Source organism: Procambarus clarkii, chromosome 43 (assembly GCF_040958095.1).
Source record: "Procambarus clarkii isolate CNS0578487 chromosome 43, FALCON_Pclarkii_2.0, whole genome shotgun sequence".
NCBI classification, from domain to species: Eukaryota; Metazoa; Arthropoda; class Malacostraca; order Decapoda; family Cambaridae; genus Procambarus; species Procambarus clarkii.
The window spans coordinates 13,686,929-13,708,525 of record NC_091192.1 but is presented as its reverse complement, the minus strand read 5'-3'; the positions used below and the strand labels follow the sequence as shown (position 1 = coordinate 13,708,525).

The 21,597-nt window shown below is 48.9% G+C and overlaps 1 protein-coding gene across 1 annotated transcript in view; it reads right to left on the bottom strand.

Moving 5' to 3' along the window:
* Window positions 1–18,115, bottom strand: part of LOC123756016 (fap1 adhesin-like) — a 99,197-nt gene extending 81,082 nt beyond the window's left edge. Inside the window, exon 1 of the mRNA XM_069339976.1 lies at window positions 17,916–18,115. Within this exon, the coding sequence (XP_069196077.1) occupies window positions 17,916–18,115 (200 nt within the window). The remainder of the gene's footprint in view (window positions 1–17,915) is intronic.
* Between the last annotated feature and the right edge of the window lie 3,482 nt (window positions 18,116–21,597).

The window sequence follows — 21,597 nt, the reverse complement described above, 5'->3', positions numbered from 1 at the left end:
AAAAAGTATTTGTGTTGATGTCGATAAATAATAATGTTTCATTATGTCACCAATAATGATGAATTGATCAACAACATAATGATTACAAACACCTGTTACTCAGATCACAACCTATTTGAAGTTCTGACAAGTATGAAGTTGAATCAACTACAAACATTACCACTTCAGCAAACATGACAAGCATTAACACTCCGGCAACCACAACCACCGCTCTCACAGACACCCCCCCCCCCCCACACACACACCCACAGCAACCCCCCACAAACAACACCCCCCCCCCCCTCACCCTCTCAGGCCCCCCCCCAGCAACAACTCCCAACACCCTCACGGCCCCCCCACAACCCCCAGCAACCACAACACCTCCACAACCCAACACGGTACTCACCCAGAAAGCCATCCTTGCCTGGCGTGGAGAGCGGCACGCCACCTCACATACCTGCCGGGGAAAGGCCAGTGGTTAGCAGTGTAATTGACAGCCGTAATCACAGGTAATCAACTATAATTGATATATGATTGTCAAAAGTACCACCGACCAAACAACAACAAAAAAAATGCCCTGCGACTCTTGAGCGTCTGTGCACGCCAAAAATGAGCAACTGACGAACGCAATTTGGATAAATTAATTGAAAATTGTCAACGCCGTCATTATTGCCATGAAGTAAGAGGCTTTATCCGCATCGAGTGATCCCAAATACTCTTAACTCACACCGAACACGACACATGGCATTTATCTAAACGACTTCACCTGTAATTAGACCGCGACACTTGCAAACAAGCGTGGCATGCTAGGTAATATATACATTATACCTTACGCAAGTGATTAGACTCTTGTAAATGGAGCCAGGCTCTGATATACTGCTGCTCTGTTTACCTCCCGGCGGGCGGGTATGTCGCTGGCCAGCACGTGTTGGGAGGCCAGGCCAGGAACACGTACCTGGCTGGCCAGGTACACACCGTGGTACACACCATGGTACACACCATGGTACACACCGTGATACACACCGTGGTACACACCGTGGTACACACCGTGGTACACACCATGGTACACACCATGGTACACACCGTGATACACACCGTGGTACACATCGTGATATCACAACAATGTGATGAATCCATGATAAAACTGCGAGGCCCCACACACACTCTGAGATCAAGCCCGCATCCTTGTGGGGTGGTGACTGCGCTCCCGCGAGGGGTCCAGGTGTGGGGGTCCAGGTGTGGGGGTCCAGGTGTGGGGGTCCAGGTGTAGGGGTCCAGGTGTGGGGGTCCAGGTGTTGGGGTCCAGGTGTGGGGGTCCAGGTGTGGGGTTCAGGTGTGGGGGTCCAGGTGTAGGGGTCCAGGTGTGGGGGTCCAGGTGTAGGGGTCCAGGTGTGGGGGTCCAGGTGTTGGGGTCCAGGTGTGGGGGTCCAGGTGTGGGGGTCCAGGTGTGGGGGTCCAGGTGTGGGGTCCAGGTGTGGGGGTCCAGGTGTGGGGGTCCAGGTGTGGGGGTCCAGGTGTGGGGGTCCAGGTGTGGGGGTCCAGGTGTGAGGGTCCAGGTGTGGGGGTCCAGGTGTGAGGGTCCAAGAGAGGGGGTCCAGGTGTCGGGGTCCAGGTGTGAGGGACCAAGAGAGGGGAGCCAAGCGAGGGGGTCCAAGCGTGGGGTCCAGGTGTGTGGGGTCCAGGTGTGGGGGTCCAGGTGTGGGGGTCCAGGTGTGGGGGTTTGATCCCATTCCATAGCCTTAATATTTTCTTAATTAAATGTTCCAAGCTCTTAATTTTATTAATTAAATACACCACATGTACTGAGAGACTACAGCGTATAATAACATTACAGTACTTGTAGAAAGCCATTAATATACTCAGAAAGGTCGAAATACAGCCGGCACCGGAATACATTTTGTAAAAATACGGCGAACAGAGAGATCTACACTATTTATTCCATCTATCAAACTGTTACACAGGAAGAGTCACACACACATATAAGGATCTTAAGGCAAGATCAAGACGTCTGCTAGACGTCACTGCTTGACGTTGCCTGCTAGACGTCACTGCTTGACGTTGTCTGCTAGACGTCGCTGCTTGACGTTGCCTGCTAGACGTTGCTGCTCGGCCCCGTGCGTCTGGGATTCTGCTGACGTACAGCTCATCAAATGTAAACTCTTGTCAGCAGAACTATTCGCATACCTGGTGCAGACTTTACGCGTCACAGTAACGGAGTTGAAGATGATATGACCAAACCACACACCACAAGATGGACCAGACGACGACGTTTCGGCCCGTCCTGGACCAGACGACGACGTTTCGGCCCGTCCTGGACCAAACGTTCACACACATGGAGAAACGTCGCCATCTGGTCCAGGACGGGCCGAAACATCGTCGTTTGGTCCAGGACGGGCCGAAACATCGTCGTTTGGTCCAGGACGGGCCGAAACGTCGTCGTCTGGTCCAAGACGGGCCGAAACATCGTCGTTTGGTCCAAGACGGGCCGAAACGTCGTTGTTTGGTCCAGGACTGGCCGAAACGTCGTTGTTTGGTCCAGGACGGGCCGAAACGTCGTCGTCTGGTCCAAGACGGGCCGAAACATCGTCGTCTGGTCCAGGACGGGCCGAAACATCGTCGTCTGGTCCAGGACGGGCCGAAACGTCGTCGTTTTTCATCTTGTGGTGTGTGGTTTGGTCATCGTTCACATACCTTACGTCAATATGTAAGTAAAGGTGACAAATTACAGGAGTAGAGACACACATCAATCACTAATGCAACATAAATGTCCCAAGTATTTTATCCCGGATGACATGTCGGAAAACCCGACACCATTTTCTAATATTTTATACAATAGGCAGATAATATTGCTGCTGCCGTTGTATACGCAAGTTAACCCATAGAAAATGTAGCTTGTAGTGCAATTTTCCGTCAATAGAAAACGGGATATCATTGCCACATATTACTATAAATTCACCAGCTTTTCTGTTTCTGCTATTCTTAAATGCATTAGTCTTCGAACTTATAATATCATAAAACATCTCATTTGAATTAATTTAATTATCAGTATCAAAATAGAGTAAATGTGACCCTTCTATCACTTACTGACATCTGGACAAAGTGAGCCAGGAGCGTCAGTGGTGAGGTCAACCATTATTGTTAAGACCAGAGGCGCTGGGGAGCAAATTCAGCTCCTATAATTCTCTTGGGCGAAGTGTTATGGAGATCAAATTAGTGTTCTACCATCATCAACATAAACAAGGGAATTGTCTTACCGAAACCCATTTATCTAATCATTTCTGGCCAGTTAATGTTAGGTAGATATAGGGCGATCCGGTTAGCATGAGAAAGAGCCTCTAAATACAGGTAATTAAGCCTTGGTCCTTATCTAATAATATATAAATGTTTTCTCTGATATAGCTGTCATATATTAGGATTGCGGCTTTACAGCTAGTGCCCTTTGACAGGAAGAAGAAGAGGAAGCAAGAATTAATCTTGGTACATCAGTTACTGGGTGATGGAAGCTCGCCTCTCACGAGGATAATTTGGTGTCTACATCCTAGTTATACCTGGTGGACTAAGCCTACCATACAATAAGATAAGGCACCTTCTCAATTTATATACAAATATATGTAGTTTAATACTGTAGTTTGATTGGCTGCATATATATAAATTTAATATAAACCCCCCCCCCTAATGTGTAAGGATCGATTTGTGAGAATAATTGCAGAAATACAGTCCGCTAAACATCATACAAATTGCTATCGAAATATATAAATTAACGTAAATATAAATTATATATATATATTCATATAAATTAAATAAATATAAATCTCACAGGTCGGTTCCCACATGACACATTGCCCTGTTGATAGTGACCACCTTGCAAGCTTGCAATGTCCACTTAAAGCAGGTGCACTTATCTTATGATCGTGCACCACAATGGTAGCTACTGGAATTACATCACAACCCTTGTAACAACTAAGTAATACAAACTGTGACATGTACACCACAAATGTCAATTGCTTAGCCTATGGATTATTGCGTTTCATTTTTAGAACCCATTAAGTTAAACTTTTTTTTTTATCTTTATTTAAGAAAATACATCATAATCATATATACATAAATTTTACAAGGCAATACTACATTACATATACAGTAGTATAATTCTCAGTAAACAAATGTTCCATATTATCACCGAGCATGAGCCGTAAACCCCCAAATGTTATACCTGATCCTGCCTCGCAAGAACTGCAGTATTTTGTCTACTGAGTAACCCTCCTGCCTGCCTATCCACACACACAGTAACCCTCCTGCCTGCCTATCCACACACACAGTAACCCTCCTGCCCGCCTATCCACACACACAGTAACCCTCCTGCCTGCCTATCCACACACACAGTAACCCTCCTGCCTGCCTATCCACACACACAGTAACCCTCCTGCCTGCCTATCCACACACACAGTAACCCTCCTGCCTGCCTATCCACACACACAGTAACCCTCCTGCCTGCCTATCCACACACACAGTAACCCTCCTGCCTGCCTATCCACACACACAGTAACCCTCCTGCCTGCCTATCCACACACAGTAACCCTCCTGCTTGTCTATCCACACACAGTAACCCTCCTGCCTGCCTATCCACACACAGTAACCCTCCTGCCTGCCTATCCACACACAGTAACCCTCCTGCCTGCCTATCCACACACACAGTAACCCTCCTGCCTGCCTATCCACACACAGTAACCCTCCTGCCTGCCTATCCACACACACAGTAACCCTCCTGCTTGTCTATCCACACACAGTAACTCTCCTGCCTGCCTATCCACACACACAGTAACTCTCCTGCCTGCCTATCCACACACACAGTAACCCTCCTGCCTGCCTATCCACACACAGTAACCCTCCTGCCTGCCTATCCACACACAGTAACCCCCCTGCTTGTCTATCCACATACAGTAACCCTCCTGCCTGCCTATCCACACACAGTAACCCTCCTGCCTGCCTATCCACACACAGTAACCCTCCTGCCTGCCTATCCACACACACAGTAACCCTCCTGCCTGCCTATCCACACACAGTAACCCTCCTGCCTGCCTATCCACACACAGTAACCCTCCTGCCTGCCTATCCACACACAGTAACCCTCCTGCCTGCCTATCCACACACAGTAACCCTCCTGCCCGCCTATCCACACACAGTAACCCTCCTGCCTACCTATCCACACACAGTAACCTTCCTGCCTGCCTATCCACACACAGTAACCCTCCTGCCTGCCTATCCACACACAGTAACCTTCCTGCCTGCCTATCCACACACAGTAACCCTCCTGCCCGCCTATCCACACACAGTAACCCTCCTGCCCGCCTATCCACACACAGTAACCCTCCTGCCTGCCTATCCACACACAGTAACCCTCCTGCCTGCCTATCCACACACACAGTAACCCTCCTGCCTGCCTATCCACACACAGTAACCCTCCTGCCTGCCTATCCACACACAGTAACCCTCCTGCCTGCCTATCCACACACAGTAACCCTCCTGCCCGCCTATCCACACACAGTAACCCTCCTGCCTACCTATCCACACACAGTAACCCTCCTGCCTACCTATCCACACACAGTAACCCTCCTGCCTGCCTATCCACACACAGTAACCCTCCTGCCTGCCTATCCACACACAAAAAATGTAATCAGAAAGTAGCATAATTATTATATTCTTAATTTTCTTGCATTTTGTCAATATGAAACATTAAAAACCTCATTAACTCCACTCTAATACTTGGTCCACATAAAGCTTTAAGAGTGTCACTAATCCAGTTTACAAGAACAACTTTCTGCTTACAAAAATAAAATATATGCATATTATTCTCAATTTCAGTACATTGGTCACACCTGGTTGATGGGGTTCTAGAAGTTCTACTCCCCACTTGTGAGAGTTTGATCCACTAGGCTGTTGCTTGCAGCGGCCCGCAGGCCCACATACCCACCGCTGCCCGATTGGTCCGGCACTCCTTGAAGGAAACTATCAAGTTTCCTCTTGAAGATGTCCACGGTTGTTCAGGCAATATTTCTTATGCTCGCTAGGAGGGTGTTGAACAACCGTGGACCTCTGATCCAGTGTTCTCTGATTGTGCCTATGGCACCTCTGCTCTTCACTGGTTCTATTCTGCATTTTCTTCCATATCGTTCACTCCAGTACGTTGTTATTTTACTGTGCAGAAATACTGACCCTCCAGTATTTTCCACGTGTATATTATTTAATATCTATCCTGTCGTCTTTCTAGCGAGTACATTCGGAGAGCTTTGAGACCATCCCAATAATTTAGATACTTTATCTTGTTTATGTATCCCGTACCTATTGTTGTCCTTAATGCCCAACATCAACAACCTATCATTAGTAGGGATGGTATCATGAATATAGCGATATAATAGCTCACGTTGTTTTGGGGTAAATAAATTTAACATGAAGGTTCATATCATATGCCCATATTATTTGCCAGCTAAAGAGTGGATATACCTCCTCAACTCTAGGAACTATATTTGGGAGTAGAACATCATACACTTGTTTACTGTTCATCATTAAAAAAAAAAACTTCAATATTACAAATCCGCCTGAGAACATCAATTGCACATGAATAAAAGTGAGGTGAAATAAAGCCATGTCAGTATACTCTGTATACTGGTCAGTATACTCTGTATACTGACCAAGTATCAAGTAGCTAACACGTAATTTACAAAAGTAATGTCCTAGCGCATTTACACTATTCCTCTGCATTATCTCCTGTCTAAAGGTAACACATAATATAGCCAATGACTTATGGTTAGGTTATCTTGAGGTTATCTTGAGATGATTTCGGGGCTTTTTAGTGTCTCCGCGGCCCGGTCCTCGACCAGGCCTCCACCCCTAGGAAGCAGCCCGTGACAGCTGACTAACACCCAGGTACCTATTTTACTGCTAGGTAACAGGGGCATAGGGTGAAAGAAACTCTGCCCAATGTTTCTCGCCGGCGCCTGGGATCGAACCCAGGACCACAGGATCGCAAGTCCTACGTGCTGTCCGCTCGGCCGACCGGCTCCCGGTACACATTCAGTATTCCTATTCCAGCGTTTTTCTTACCCTTACATAGAGTAGTCCGTTTAATTGGTTGGTATTTACCATACCATACATATCTAAAAATAGTTTTGTCAATCTCCATAGCACTTTTCTTGTCATCTTGAGGTTATCTTGAGATGATTTCGGGGCTTTAGTGTCCCCGCGGCCCGGTCCTCGACCAGGCCTCCACCCCCAGGAAGCAGCCCGTGACAGCTGACTAACACCCAGGTACCTATTTTACTGCTAGGTAAGAGGGGCATAGGGTGAAAGAAACTCTGCCCATTGTTTCTCGCCGGCGCCCGGGATCGAACCCGGGACCACAGGATCACAAGTCCAGTGTGCTGTCCGCTCGGCCGACCGGCTCCCTTTCCTCCCATCTGGAAAGCTGTGAGACAAATACCACACTTTAGACAAAATTTTGCAATTGATTATTACAGCCTTCTGAAACAGGGTTAATATTCTATTTAACAACATATTCGTCGCAACTATTATATTTCCACATAGTACTTGCCAATTCGTAACCAATGTTGTTGCATATGTTTTATACCATCAAATCCCAAGAGCTTCAATAGATTTAACTACCTTGAACCATGAACCTGTCCAGGTAACTTTATTACACCAACAGCCAAGCCCCCATCATACACGTTGTGTTCTTGTTAATAACAGCACCTGTTGCTCTCTCAAAGTTGTCTAACTCATCCTCAACATTCACCACCGAGTCTTCTGTTGACACAAAAATAGTTGTATCGTCTGCATAACCAACAACAGGAAGTGTCATAGCATTAGGAAGACGAGGTGGAGCAATAAAGTCATTGATTTTTATTTCCAAGTACAGTGGCTCTTGAAATTTAACATACAACAGCATTGAAAGGGGACATCCCTGACGTACAGATCGTTCAAGTGAAAAAGGTTTACTTAAGACTCCATTGATACATTGATAGTCTCGGCACCGTAGTCAGGGGGCCTCGTAGCCTGGTGGATAGCGCGCAGGACTCGTAATTCTGTGGCGCGGGTTCGATTCCCGCACGAGGCAGAAACAAATGGGCAAAGTTTCTTTCACCCTGAATGCCCCTGTTACCTAGCAGTAAATAGGTACCTGGGAGTTAGTCAGCTGTCACGGGCTGCTTCCTGGGGGTGGAGGCCTGGTCGAGGACCGGGCCGCAGGGACACTAAAAGCCCCGAAATCATCTCAAGATAACCTCAAGATAACCGTCTGGCTCGTGTCCTGTGGCTCTATCATCATTGCCTGGCCTCAGAATTTTGCATTTGTCAGCATTGAACTGCATCTGCCGGTCCTTTGACCATTTCGGGGCCCTATTTGGGTCAACTTGAAGTGATGGTGAGTCTTCTTGTTTCTAGCGCGGGTTGGACAAGAATATGAGTGGGATTGGGTGGTTATAGAGAGGAGCTGCCTGGTATGGGCCAATAGGCCTTCTGCAGTTACCTGTGTTCTTATGTTCTTATGATACAGACGCTGCTCCGACACTGTATATAAAGCATATATAAAGCATATGGATCTAATCAATAAATTCTTGTGCCACTCCTACCCTATCCAATATTTCTAATACAAACTGAACATCAACACGGTCAAAGGCTTTCGACCAGCCGAGGTTTATCATGGAGGAAGGAACATTATTCTCAGACACATTATACACAACATCCCTAATTACATTATTACAATTGATTATAGATCTTCCAGGCACACCACAGAACTGTTCCTTTGATATAGTTTTATCCATTGCAATCCTAAGTCTATTTGCCAGCAATTTCGATATTATTTTAGGATGGGTATGGGGTCCACTACCACTCACAGGATGGGTATGAGGTCCACTGCCACTCACAGGATGGGTATGAGGTCCACTGCCACTCACAGGATGGGTATGAGGTCCACTGCCACTCACAGGATGGGTATGAGGTCCACTGCCACTCACAGGATGGGTATGGGATCCACTACCACTCACAGGATGGGTATGAGGTCCACTGCCACTCACAGGATGGGTATGAGGTCCACTGCCACTCACAGGATGGGTATGAGGTCCACAACCACTCACAGGATGGGTATGGGGTCCACTACCACTCACAGGATGGGTATGGGGTCCACTACCACTCACAAAATGGGTATGGGGTCCACTACCACTCACAAAATGAGTATGAGCTACAAAATAAATAAACTAATCCGGAAGCGATGACACGAAGTGTATTGAAACAATATACTTAAGACGCTCACATACTCTACCACCTTAGCTGTGGGGACATTGTAAATTTTAGGGGGGACTGGTATACTGCCATAACATAACATTACTACTGATATACAGAAGCAACACACCTCAGCAACTTACACAACCACCGATACACAGCGTTAATAAATATCGAGTCGATATATCTGGATTCTTATGGTATTCAATACTTCACCACCGGCGCTGCTGGCCCCGCCCGCCTCCTGGACGGATAACGGAGGGCTACCGTTGCCAAGATACGGATTTCCTCTGGGTTGGAACCCTAGCCAGAGAAGATTGACTGGGCGCCTATCCTTAACTGCTAGCCCCTGTTCACCCAACTGTAATAGGGGGGGGGGTATGATTGTTCGTTGATTGTCGGGTCAGGTCCCAGGAGCAAATTAGCAGGTTAAGGTTTACCACGAGCTGTGGTAAGGTCACACTAAGCCTGCTAACAGGAAAGAGGTCGTTTACTTGTGTATCCTCTAAGTCGGCTGGGTCCACTTGGACTGGACGGTAGAGCGACGGTAGAGCGTCATGCAGGTCGGCGTTCAATCCCCGAACTTGATATGAAATGTGCTAGTGGTTAGACACTATTCCTTTCCCCCCGTCCCATCCCAAATCCTTATCCATTCACTTGGAATATCAGCACCATGCCATTACGACTATGACTTGGTGCTTTCCCCTGATAGGGTATACAGAGGGAGAGAACTATATTTAAGAAAATATATATATACAGGTGGAGTGAAGCCAGAGAAATTGCTGACCTAGAAATGTGAAAAGATCCTTTACCGCTAGAATCCACTCTATAAGTCATCTTAATGATTGAGACCGATTAAAAGTTCTAAATCTGTATTCTCTTGAGCGCAGGCGGGAGAGATACATAATAATTTACACGTGGACAATAGTAGAGGGGCTGGTCCCAAACCTGCACACAGAAATAACACCACATGAGACCAGAAGGCATGGCAGGATGTGCAGAATACCCCCGTTGAAAAGCAGAGGTGCAACAGGTACTCTGAGAGAGAACTATCAACATCAGAGGCCCGAGACTGTTCAACACGCTTCCACTACACATAAGGGGCATAACTGGCCGACCCCTCACAGTGTTCAAGAGAGAACTTGACAAACACCTCCAAAAGACACCTGATCAACCAGTCTGTGATACATACCAGATGTCCAACCAGGAGGCCTGGTCGGAAACCGGGCCGTGGTGTCGTTGATCCCCGAAACCTACACAAGGTAGAGCTGGAAGGTTGTAACACGTGGGACTCCCTGACCAGGTTCTGGAACCACTGGCCTTCCTAGTAATGTTAAGACGAAGTATACATACCATGGGAGACAATACTGGAGTAGGCGGCACCGGCATTGAACCCTCACCTTGTGAGGCTTGCAGGGCGTGCATGAATTAAGGAGACAAAAAGTTATGCCAACAAATTAAGGGAACTCATTCTCTCAATCCCAAAGAAGAGAAGGGAGCGAGAGGCCATGATTACTATATACAAAATACACAGTGAATGACAAGGATAATCTCTTAAATGAGAGAGAGAGCACGAAATAAGCTTTCCCAAAACCTGGGAACGAAAATGTGTCTGAAATGACATCAGGTGGCCGGTGAGTGCGCCCTGACTCACCAAGAGGCCGGTGAGTGCGCCCTGACTCACCAAGAGGCCGGTGAGTGCGCCCTGACTCACCAGGTGCCCGGCGAGTGCCCCCTGACTCACCAGGTGCCCGGCGAGTGCGCCCTGACTCACCAGGAGGCCGGCGAGTGCGCCCTGACTCACCAGGAGGCCGGCGAGTGCGCCCTGACTCACCAGGAGGCCGGTGAGTGCGCCCTGACTCACCAGGAGGCCGGTGAGTGCGCCCTGACTCACCAGGTGGCCGGTGAGTGCGCCCTGACTCACCAGGAGGCCGGTGAGTGCGCCCTGACTCACCAGGAGGCCGGTGAGTGCGCCCTGACTCACCAGGAGGCCGGTGAGTGCGCCCTGACTCACCAGGAGGCCGGTGAGTGCGCCCTGACTCACCAGGAGGCCGGTGAGTGCGCCCTGACTCACCAGGAGGCCGGTGAGTGCTCCCTGACTCACCAAGAAGCCGGTGAGTGCGCCCTGACTCACCAGGTGCCCGGCGAGTGCCCCCTGACTCACCAGGTGCCCGGTGAGTGCACTCCTGACTCACCAGGTGGCCGGTGAGTGCACTCCTGACTCACCAGGTGGTCGGTGAGTGCACTCCTTACTCACCAGGAGGCCGGTGAGTGCGCCCTGACTCACCAGGAGGCCGGTGAGTGCTCCCTGACTCACCAGGAGGCCGGTGAGTGCGCCCTGACTCACCAGGTGCCCGGCGAGTGCCCCCTGACTCACCAGGAGCCCGGTGAGTGCCCCCTGACTCACCAGGTGGCCGGTGAGTGCCCCCTGACTCACCAGGTGGCCGGTGAGTGCCCCCTGACTCACCAGGTGGCCGGTGAGTGCCCCCTGACTCACCAGGAGGCCGGTGAGTGCGCCCTGACTCACCAGGAGGCCGGTGAGTGCGCCCTGACTCACCAGGTGCCCGGTGAGTGCGCCCTGACTCACCAGGCGGACGGTGAGTGCTCCCTGACTCACCAAAAGGCCGGTGAGTGCGCCCTGACTCACCAGGTGGGCGGTGAGTGCGCCCTGACTCACCAGGTGGCCGGTGAGTGCTCCCTGACTCACCAGGTGGGCGGTGAGTGCGCCTTGACTCACCAGGTGGGCGGTGAGTGTTCCCTGACTCACCAGGTGACCGGTGAGTGCGCCCTGACTCACCAGGTGGCCGGGGAGTGCGCCCTGACTGACCAGGTGAGCGGTGAGTGTTCCCTGACTCACCAGGTGGACGGTGAGTGTTCCCTGACTCACCAGGTGACCGGTGAGTGCGCCCTGACTCACCAGGTGGCCGGTGAGTGCGCCCTGACTCACCAGGTGGCCGGTGAGTGCGCCCAGACTCACCAGGAGGCCGGTGAGTGCGCCCCGACTCACCAGGTGGCCGGTGAGTGCTCCCTGACTCACCAGGTGGCCGGTGAGTGCTCCCTGACTCACCAGGTGGCCGGTGAGTGCACTCCTGACTCACCAGGTGGCCGGTGAGTGCACTCCTTACTCACCAGGTGGCCGGTGAGTGTTCCCTGACTCACCAGGTGGCCGGTGAGTGCACTCCTGACTCACCAGGTGGCCGGTGAGTGCTCCCTGACTCACCAGGTGGCCGGTGAGTGCGCCCTGAATCACCAGGTGGCCGGTGAGTGCGCCTTGACTCACCAGGTGGCCGGTGAGTGCGCCCTGACTCACCAGGTGGACGGTGAGTGCGCCCTGACTCACCAGGTGGCCGGTGAGTGCTCCCTGACTCACCAGGTGGCCGGTGAGTGCGCCCTGACTCACCAGGTGGCCGGTGAGTGCGCCCTGACTCACCAGGTGGCCGGTGAGTGCACTCCTGACTCACCAGGTGGCCGGTGAGTGCGCCCTGACTCACCAGATGGCCGGTGAGTGCACTCCTGACTCACCAGGTGGCCGGTGAGTGCGCCCTGACTCGCCAGGTGGCCGGTGAGTGCGCCCTGACTCGCCAGGTGGCCGGTGAGTGCGCCCTGACTCGCCAGGTGGCCGGTGAGTGCGCCCTGACTCGCCAGGTGACCGGTGAGTGCGCCCTGACTCGCCAGGTGACCGGTGAGTGCGCCCTGACTCGCCAGGTGACCGGTGAGTGCGCCCTGACTCGCCAGGTGGCCGGTGAGTGCGCCCTGACTCACCAGGTGGCCGGTGAGTGCGCCCTGACTCACCAGGTGGCCGGTGAGTGCGCCCTGACTCACCAGGTGGCCGGTGAGTGCGCCCTGACTCACCAGGTGGCCGGTGAGTGCGCCCTGACTCACCAGGTGGCCGGTGAGTGCGCCCTGACTCACCAGGTGGCAGCTTCCAGGACCAAATGACCAGTTATCTTGGGTTACATCTTCCTCGAGACCTTAAGTGCCTCACCTTGTGACTACAGGCGTCTTAAGAGGTCCCATCTCCATTTACCCATCTTACCCAGCCTGCTCGCCTCCCTAAGGTCTCCCAACGTCAAGAAATTGTCGTAATAAAGTGTCCTTATCCTAACCTCCCAGAGGACCCAAAACAGAAAACGGGACAGTATGCCAATATTCGCGAGCCGCAACAATTTTCTAGTGCGACAGTTTTTGGCCTTGGGTGGCGTATACGTCAAAATGCGACGTTCTATAACGAGAACGGGTTGGTTACCAGCTCGTGACTGTGGTTGTTGCCCACCAAACACACACCGAAACTACGACGTTGGTACAACGTTCGAGCAAGTTTTAACACCACCTAACCAGTTATAACAACCAATTTAGTAAGTTGTAACAACGTTCTAATACGTCATAAACACGTTAAGCCAAGATGTAACAACTCTATTTCAAGTTGTAACAAGCGGAAAATAGAGACAATTTCGGTTTGTGTTTCCAGGGTTGGTACACCGCTGAGCCAGACAGGTTGTGAGAAAGTTGTACCAATACCGCCGCCAAGCCAAATGCATAACGGCTTCGTCATATGAGGGAGAGCAAAAAATTTGCAGGAAACTGGTTTAGCGGAAGCCTGAGTGTGTACCGCGAGGCAGACTGAACAAGTCCAGGTGGAGAGTGGAGCTGCCTTCACGTTAGACCACAATTACCCGGTGATCAATTCTTATCTCTTGGCTACCGTGTAAAGCTGGGACTTACTACTTCTTATTCTTCTTCTCCTTCCATGTCATCTTGTGCGCTCTCTCTTCTCTTGCCCTCTCTCTCTCTCTCTCTCTCTCTCTCTCTCTCTCTCTCTCTCTCTCTCTCTTGCTCTATCTCTCGCTCCCCCTCTCTCTCTCTCTCTCTCGCTCTCTCTCTCTCTCTCTCTCTCCCTCTCTCTTTCTTGCTCTATCACTCTCTCTCTCTCTCTCTCTCTCGCTCCCCCCCTCTCTCTCTCTCTCTCTCTCTATCTCTCGCTCCCTCTCTCTCTCTCTCTCTCTCTCTCTCTATCTCTCGCTCCCCCTCTCTCTCTCTCTCTCTCTCTCTCTCTCTCTCTCTCTCTCTTGCTCTATCTCTCGCTCCCCCCCTCTCTCTCTCTCTCTCTGTGTCTGCCAACAAATCCCCAGCTACAACGAACACAACTTTACACCATTCCCGTCCACCTAACACCACACACGCAACTTTGCATGAAGCTAACACAAGATAAATATCGCGGGAAACGGGACAACTTAACACGATACACCGAGGACTGGTCTCAATTGGACCATTAGTTAAGACTTAAGATCTAATTACTGGTAAAGTGACGAAATAATCATCTAATCTTTTAAATTTATAGTCGCTCCTCTGCCCCTCTAACAGGAAGAGATCAATATAAAGGGAACAAATGGGGTGACCCAAGTGCTTATCCTACCTGCATTTTTTAACCTGTGGTTGGTTTCGAGAGATCCTGCCCAAGTCAGGCCTGGGACCCCGGCTTGTTTGGTGATAACTTGATGGGTAAGGTTGTTACTTGCGGTGGCTAGGAAAGGGCATACAACCCCCCCCCCCCCTATCAACCTTCCGGGTCATCAGAGAATACAACCCCATCAACCTTAACTTGAGGTGCTTCCGGGGCTTTACGTCTCCGCGGCCCGGTCGTCGACCAGGCCTCCTGGTTGCTGGACTGGTCAATCAGGCTGTTGGACGCGGCTGCTCGCAGCCTGACGTATGAATCACAGCCTGGTTGATCAGGATTATCCTTTGGAGGTGCTTATCAAGTTCTCTCTTGAACACTGTGAGGGGTCGGCCAGTTATGCCCCTTATGTGTAGTGGAAGCGTGTTGAACAGTCTCGGGCCTCTGATGTTGGTAGAGTTCTCTCTCAGAGTACCTGTTGCACCTCTGCTCTTCAACGGGGGTATTCTGCACATCCTGCCATGCCTCCTGGTCTCGTATGATGTTATTTCTGTGTGCAGGTTTGGGACCAGCCCCTCTAATATTTTCCACGTGTAAATTATTATGTATCTCTCCCGTCTGCGCTCAAGGGAATACAGATTTAGGCTCTTTAGTCGGTCCCAATAGTTTAGATGTTTTACCGAGTGGATTCTAGCAGTAAAGGATCTCTGCACGCTCTCCAGGTCAGCAATTTCTCCAGCTTTGAAAGGGGCTGTCATTGTGCAGCAGTACTCCACTCTAGAGAGCACTAGCGTCTTGAAAAGTACTATCATATAGCATCGCTAGTGTGAAAGGTTCTTGTTATCCAACCTGTCATTTTTCTTGCAGTTGTGACGGCTACTTTATTGTGTTCTTAGAAGGTAAGGTCTTCCGACATGAGTACACCCAAATCCTTAACATTGCCTTTTCGTTCTATGTTGTGATTTGACTGCGTTTTGTACGTGGTTTCCGTTTTTATATTTTCATTTTTTCCATAGCGCATGAGCTGGAACTTATCTTCGTTAAACACCATATTATTTTCTGTAGCCCATAGATGGACCTGATTGACATCTTATTGGAGGTTTGCAGTGTCCTCTATGTTGTCTACTCTCATGAAAATTCTAGTATCATCTGCAAAGGATGATACAGTACTATAGATTGTGTCTTTGTCTATGTCCGATATGAGGACGAGAAAAAGTACTGGAGCAAGCACAGTACCCTGGGGGACTGAGCTCTTCACGGTTGATGGACCGGATTTGATTTTATTCACTATTACACATTGGGTTCTGTTAGTTAGGAAATTATAGATCCATCTGCCTATTTTTCCGGTAATTCCTTTTGAAAGCATTTTATGTGCAATAACACCATGGTCACATTTGTCGAAGGCTTTTGCGAAATCTGTGTAAATTATATCAGCGTTTTGTTTGTCTTCCATGGCATCTAATGCCATGTCATAGTGGTCCAGCAACTGTGACAGGCAAGAGCGCCCTGTTCTGAAACCATGTTGTCCAGGGTTATGGAGATGCTGTGATTCCATGTATTTTGTGATCTTACTTCTTAGCACTCTCAAATTTGTTTATGATGTGCGATATTAGTGCTATCGGTCTGTAATTTTTTGCCTCTGCGTTATTTCCTCCTTTATGGAGTGGTGCTATCTCTGCCGTTTTTAGTATGTCAGGGATAACGCTAGTATCTAGGCTTTGTCTCCAAAGAATGTGAAGGGCCTGCGATAGTGGTTTTCTACAGTTCTTGATGAATATGGAGTTCCAAGAATCAGGGCCTGGTGCAGAGTGCATAGGCATACAGTTTATGGCTTCTTCAACATCCAGTGGGGATAGGGTGACGTCTGATATGATTTGATATTGTTATCAAATCCATGAAAAATTCATTTTGGTTATCAATCTTTAGTGTGTTTAGTGGTTCACTGAAAACAGAGTCGTACTGATTCTTCAGTATCTCGCTCATTACTTTGTTGTCATCGGTGAAAGTTCCATCTCCCTTTCGCAGGGGTCCGATACTAGATGTGGATTTTTATCTTGATTTGGATAGGAGAAAAAGTATTTCGGATTTCTCTCTATTTCACTGATGGCCTTTTGTTCTCTTTGCCTCTCCTGGGTTTTGTATGATTCTTGTAGCTTGAGTTCAATTGTTTCTGTTTCTCTACCTAACCTTCTTCGCCGTTCTTGAGATAGGGTGCGACTCTCAAGTTGTTCTGAGATTCGTTTTCTTCGCCTATAGAGGGAACGACGTCCTCGTTCCAATCTGCATCTCTTCCTCTTTTTTCTTAGGGGTATGCGGTTTGAACATATTTCTAGTGCTACTGAGCTTATTTTTTCCAGGCATTGGTTCAGGTTTCTATTTCCTAGCTGTTCTTCCCAGTTTATTTCTGTGAAGTCCTGGTTTATTTCCTCCCAGTTTATCTGTTAATTATTGAAGTTGAATTTGCTGAAATCTCCTCCACCGGGAATCGGGACTGGTTTTGAAGGTCTATTCCCCAATCTTGTCAGCACTTCAATTAAGTTGTGATCTGAGTAACAGGTATTTGTAATCATTATGTTCCCGATCAACTCATCATTATTAGTGAAAATGAGGTCCAGCGTGTTCTCCTTCCTAGTTGGTTCTACTATTTGCTGGTTTAAGGCAAACCTGTCGCGCATCCGTAGCAGGTCATTTGCATGTACCTGTTCATTTAGGCTACTTCCTGGTATTCTTTCTGATATTACTGTATTAGCCAGGTGCTTCCATTTCAGGTGCCGTAGGTTGAAGTCCCCAAGCAGGATGATGTTCGGGGCTGGATTGGTGAGGTTTTCCAAGCAGTGTTCTATTTTCATTAGTTGGTCTTTAAACTGCCGATGATTTGCCTCCGGTGACTTATATACAAGGACAATAACTACATTTAAGATCTATATTTTGACTATCAGCACTTCCACCATATCATTTGTGGTGTTTAGCAGCTCAGTACAGATGAATGTGTCTTTGATGTAGAGGCTGACCCCACCCTGAAGCCGGTGTTTCCTGTCACATCTGAAAAGATTGTACTCTGAGATCCATATTTCACCATCATGGTAGTCCTTGGTGTGAGTTTCCGTTAGGGCTGCAAACACTGCATTTGCTTCATGTAAGAGGCCATCTATGAAGTGCACATTGTTACATTTGCGTCTTTTTACATCCTGAATGTTGGCAAATTAAAATGAAGTTACGTTTGTGGAAGTGCTGGATGCTTTACGTGCACCAAATGTGGCTCCATTTATACAGCTCCAATTCTGGTTCTGCCTGGGTGTCCTTGACAATTTGTTTGAAACCATTGGAGATGTCCGTACAGGCAGTTAGAAGTGATTCTCTGTGCTCTGCTGGGGTTTTATCAAGAATTGCGGTCATCTTCAAGACAGTAATATTATCCTTTTTGCAGGACCAGTACACCGAGTGGTCTCTGAGACCAATTTTCCCTGGCATTATTTGACATGTTGGCACATTTACTGTGTATGTCTGCTGAACATAGTTGGCACTGGAAGCTCTGCTGGGAATCTACTTCCTTGTTGCATTCTGTACACATCTTAATAAAGGCATTCTGACCCTTGGTGGTGACAAGGCAGGGGAAGGGACCGGTGGTTACGCTGAACTCTGTAAATACTGTACGAATACTCCAACACCTGATGATATACTGCACTTGAACCCAAGATTTAATACATAAATTATACAAAAAATTAACACATGTATAATACGTAATACATAAATTATCTAATGTGATATAATAATAAACAGAGCCCTAAACCACCACCTGTGGTCGAGGGCTCAGCAACTCCCTGCACAATGTGTAACAGGAGAGAGCTCCAACTCTGTCTATGGAGGATAGAACAAAATGTATATATGCTGGTTAGCATTGTTTATGTGTGGCCACGTCTGTGGTAGGGAAGAAACCCTCCCCCCCCCCACCCCCCAAAAAACCAAGAGCCTATACACGCCACCTGTTGGGCTCGTCCACGTTTCAATTATGTGCACTCACAGCGGCATTAATGTTCATTCTACTGTCTACCCAACGGTTTCTCATTGTACAGTTCCTGACCCCATTATGTGCCTCTGTAACCCGTTCCACCACCGCCCACGGGATAGGCATGGGGTGCATAATAAAGAAAAATTGAATCCTTATCCAATGCGTCATCAACGTTCCGGGAATGCGTCCAAGACGATGAACGTTTTCTCTCTTTTAATTCTCATTTTAATCAGAAATGACCAATCCGTTACAATAGCGACGCGTTATTTAAATTTAAAGCAACGTAATCCTGACGTTTGCTATGTATCGGTCACTGATTGGTTAGGTGGGTTGCTTGGGTTCGTACGTATTCAGGTTAGGCAAAACAGGTTGCATTTTTCTAGGGAGTTGGCAGCCTAGAGGCCGCCGGCCTGCAAGAGCACACGCAACACAACTCCCAAGAGTTGTGTTGCGAGTTACAAAACAAAATTCCACAAACCAAAACAGGAAGGCAGTCATAAAACGGGCGTGCGCGCGCGCACCCCAACGCAGGCACCTGAAACACGACACCAGGGCAAGGCGCGTCGAGTGTAAACACAAGCACTGCGCACCTCTTCAAAGTTAAGAAATGTAACGAGGTGGTGAAGCTTTCCACTGAGGGCGACGGTTGGACACACAAACAACAGCGTCCGCTCCCCCGCTCTCCCCCCATACTTATCCCCCTTCTCCCCCCCTAAACGTTATGACGTCACTGCTGGAGGACCAGCCTAGACTACCCCCCAGACAGTGCCATAGAGGAACAAGTGTCAGGGGGTAGCTAGACAGTGCCACAACTACAGCGTCAACAAACTGACACACTCGGAAGCAGGAATATATCACCACGCCATAAAAAAGGACAGTAAAGTATACAAGTTAGAGATGGGGAGTCCCTGAGAAACTTACGGTACGGCAGTGAGGAGAGGCATTAAAAACAGCGGGAGAGTGCCAGGGAGACAGCTGGAGAGTGCCAGCTAGAATCCACAGCAGACAGCAGTGCTAGAATCCACTCAGTAAAACATTCAAACTATTGGGAACGACTAAAATGCCTAAATCTCTTGAGCGCAGGCGGAAGAGATACATAATAATTTACACGTGGAAAATAGTAGAGGGGCTGGTCCCAAACCTGCACACAGAAATAACATCACATGAGACCAGAAGGCATGGCAGGATGTGCAGAATACCCCCGTTGAAGAGCAGAGGTGCAACAGGTACTCTGAGAGAGAACTATTAACATCAGAGGCCCGAGACTGTTCAACACGCTTAATCTACACGTAAGGGGCATAACTGGCCGACCCCTCACAGTGTTCAAGAGAGAATTTGATAAACACCTAAGTATATATGATCAATGAGGCTGTGCTTCATACGTTAGGCTACGAGCAGCCGCGTCCAACGACCTAGCTGACCTGACCATCGACCAGGAGACCTGGTCAGAGACCGGGCCGAAGGGACGTTGACCTCCAGAAACAAAGTAAGGTAACCCGCAAGGTAAGGACCCTGGTTGTCAATAACTGAAATGCACTGGAAGAACAAGTTGTGGAAACCACCTCCATCCACAACTGTAATGCAGGATTCGACAAAGAGTTTAAAAATCAATGTTGTTAAACTATATGGCAAACAGCACAACAAGGCCAGAGAGCGGGTCATCAACTAGACCACACGTCCCAGAAATCAGCGATGGGTAAGCACTCCTCACTCTTGCCGCTCACCCATCCTCATACTCCTCACGCTACAAGCACGAGCCTTGAGCCCCAATTCTCACTCCCAGAGAAGAGCCTCTACTTCCCTCCAATTAGTTCTCGCACCATATTTGTTGCAGGGCAGCTTGTACACGGTCCTGCCTCCTGTCTGCTCGTCACCGATTGGTCAAGATAAGCCACGTGACTCCACCATCGAGCCATTCCTTCACACAGACGAACAAAGGAAACATGAATAAATTTGCATAATATTACGAGGATGAAGAGGCTTTCACCCGAACATGACAAGTTGCCCCATTATTGTCTGCCTTTGGGACTGTACATACGACTATATAAAAGGTGCTGCATGTTGTTGTTGTGGGTGTGTCAGTAATGGTTGTGGGTGTAGTGTGGGTGTGTCAGTAATGGTTGTGGGTGTAGTGTGGGTGTGGTAGTAATGGTTGTGGGTGTAGTGTGGGTGTGGTAGTAATGGTTGTGGGTGTAGTGTGGGTGTGGTAGTAATGGTTGTGGGTGTAGTGTGGGTGTGTCAGTAATGGTTGTGGGTGTGGTAGTAATGGTTGTGGGTGTAGTGTGGGTGTGTCAGTAATGGTTGTGGGTGTAGTGTGGGTGTGTCAGTAATGGTTGTGGGTGTAGTGTGGGTGTGGTAGTAATGGTTGGGGTGTAGTGTGGGTGTGGTAGTAATGGTTGTGGGTGTAGTGTGGGTGTGTCAGTAATGGTTGTGGGTGTAGTGTGGGTGTGGTAGTAATGGTTGTGGGTGTAGTGTGGGTGTGGTAGTAATGGTTGTGGGTGTAGTGTGGGTGTGTCAGTAATGGTTGTGGGTGTAGTGTGGGTGTGGTAGTAATGGTTGGGGTGTAGTGTGGGTGTGTCAGTAATGGTTGTGGGTGTAGTGTGGGTGTGGTAGTAATGGTTGGGGTGTAGTGTGGGTGTGTCAGTAATGGTTGTGGGTGTAGTGTGGGTGTGGTAGTAATGGTTGTGGGTGTAGTGTGGGTGTGGCAGTAATGGTTGTGGGTGTAGTGTGGGTGTGTCAGTAATGGTTGTGAGTGTAGTGTGGGTGTGGTAGTAATGGTTGTGGGTGTAGTGTGGGTGTGGTAGTAATGGTTGTGGGTGTAGTGTGGGTGTGTCAGTAATGGTTGTGGGTGTAGTGTGGGTGTGGTAGTAATGGTTGTGGGTGTAGTGTGGGTGTGTCAGTAATGGTTGTGGGTGTAGTGTGGGTGTGGTAGTAATGGTTGTGG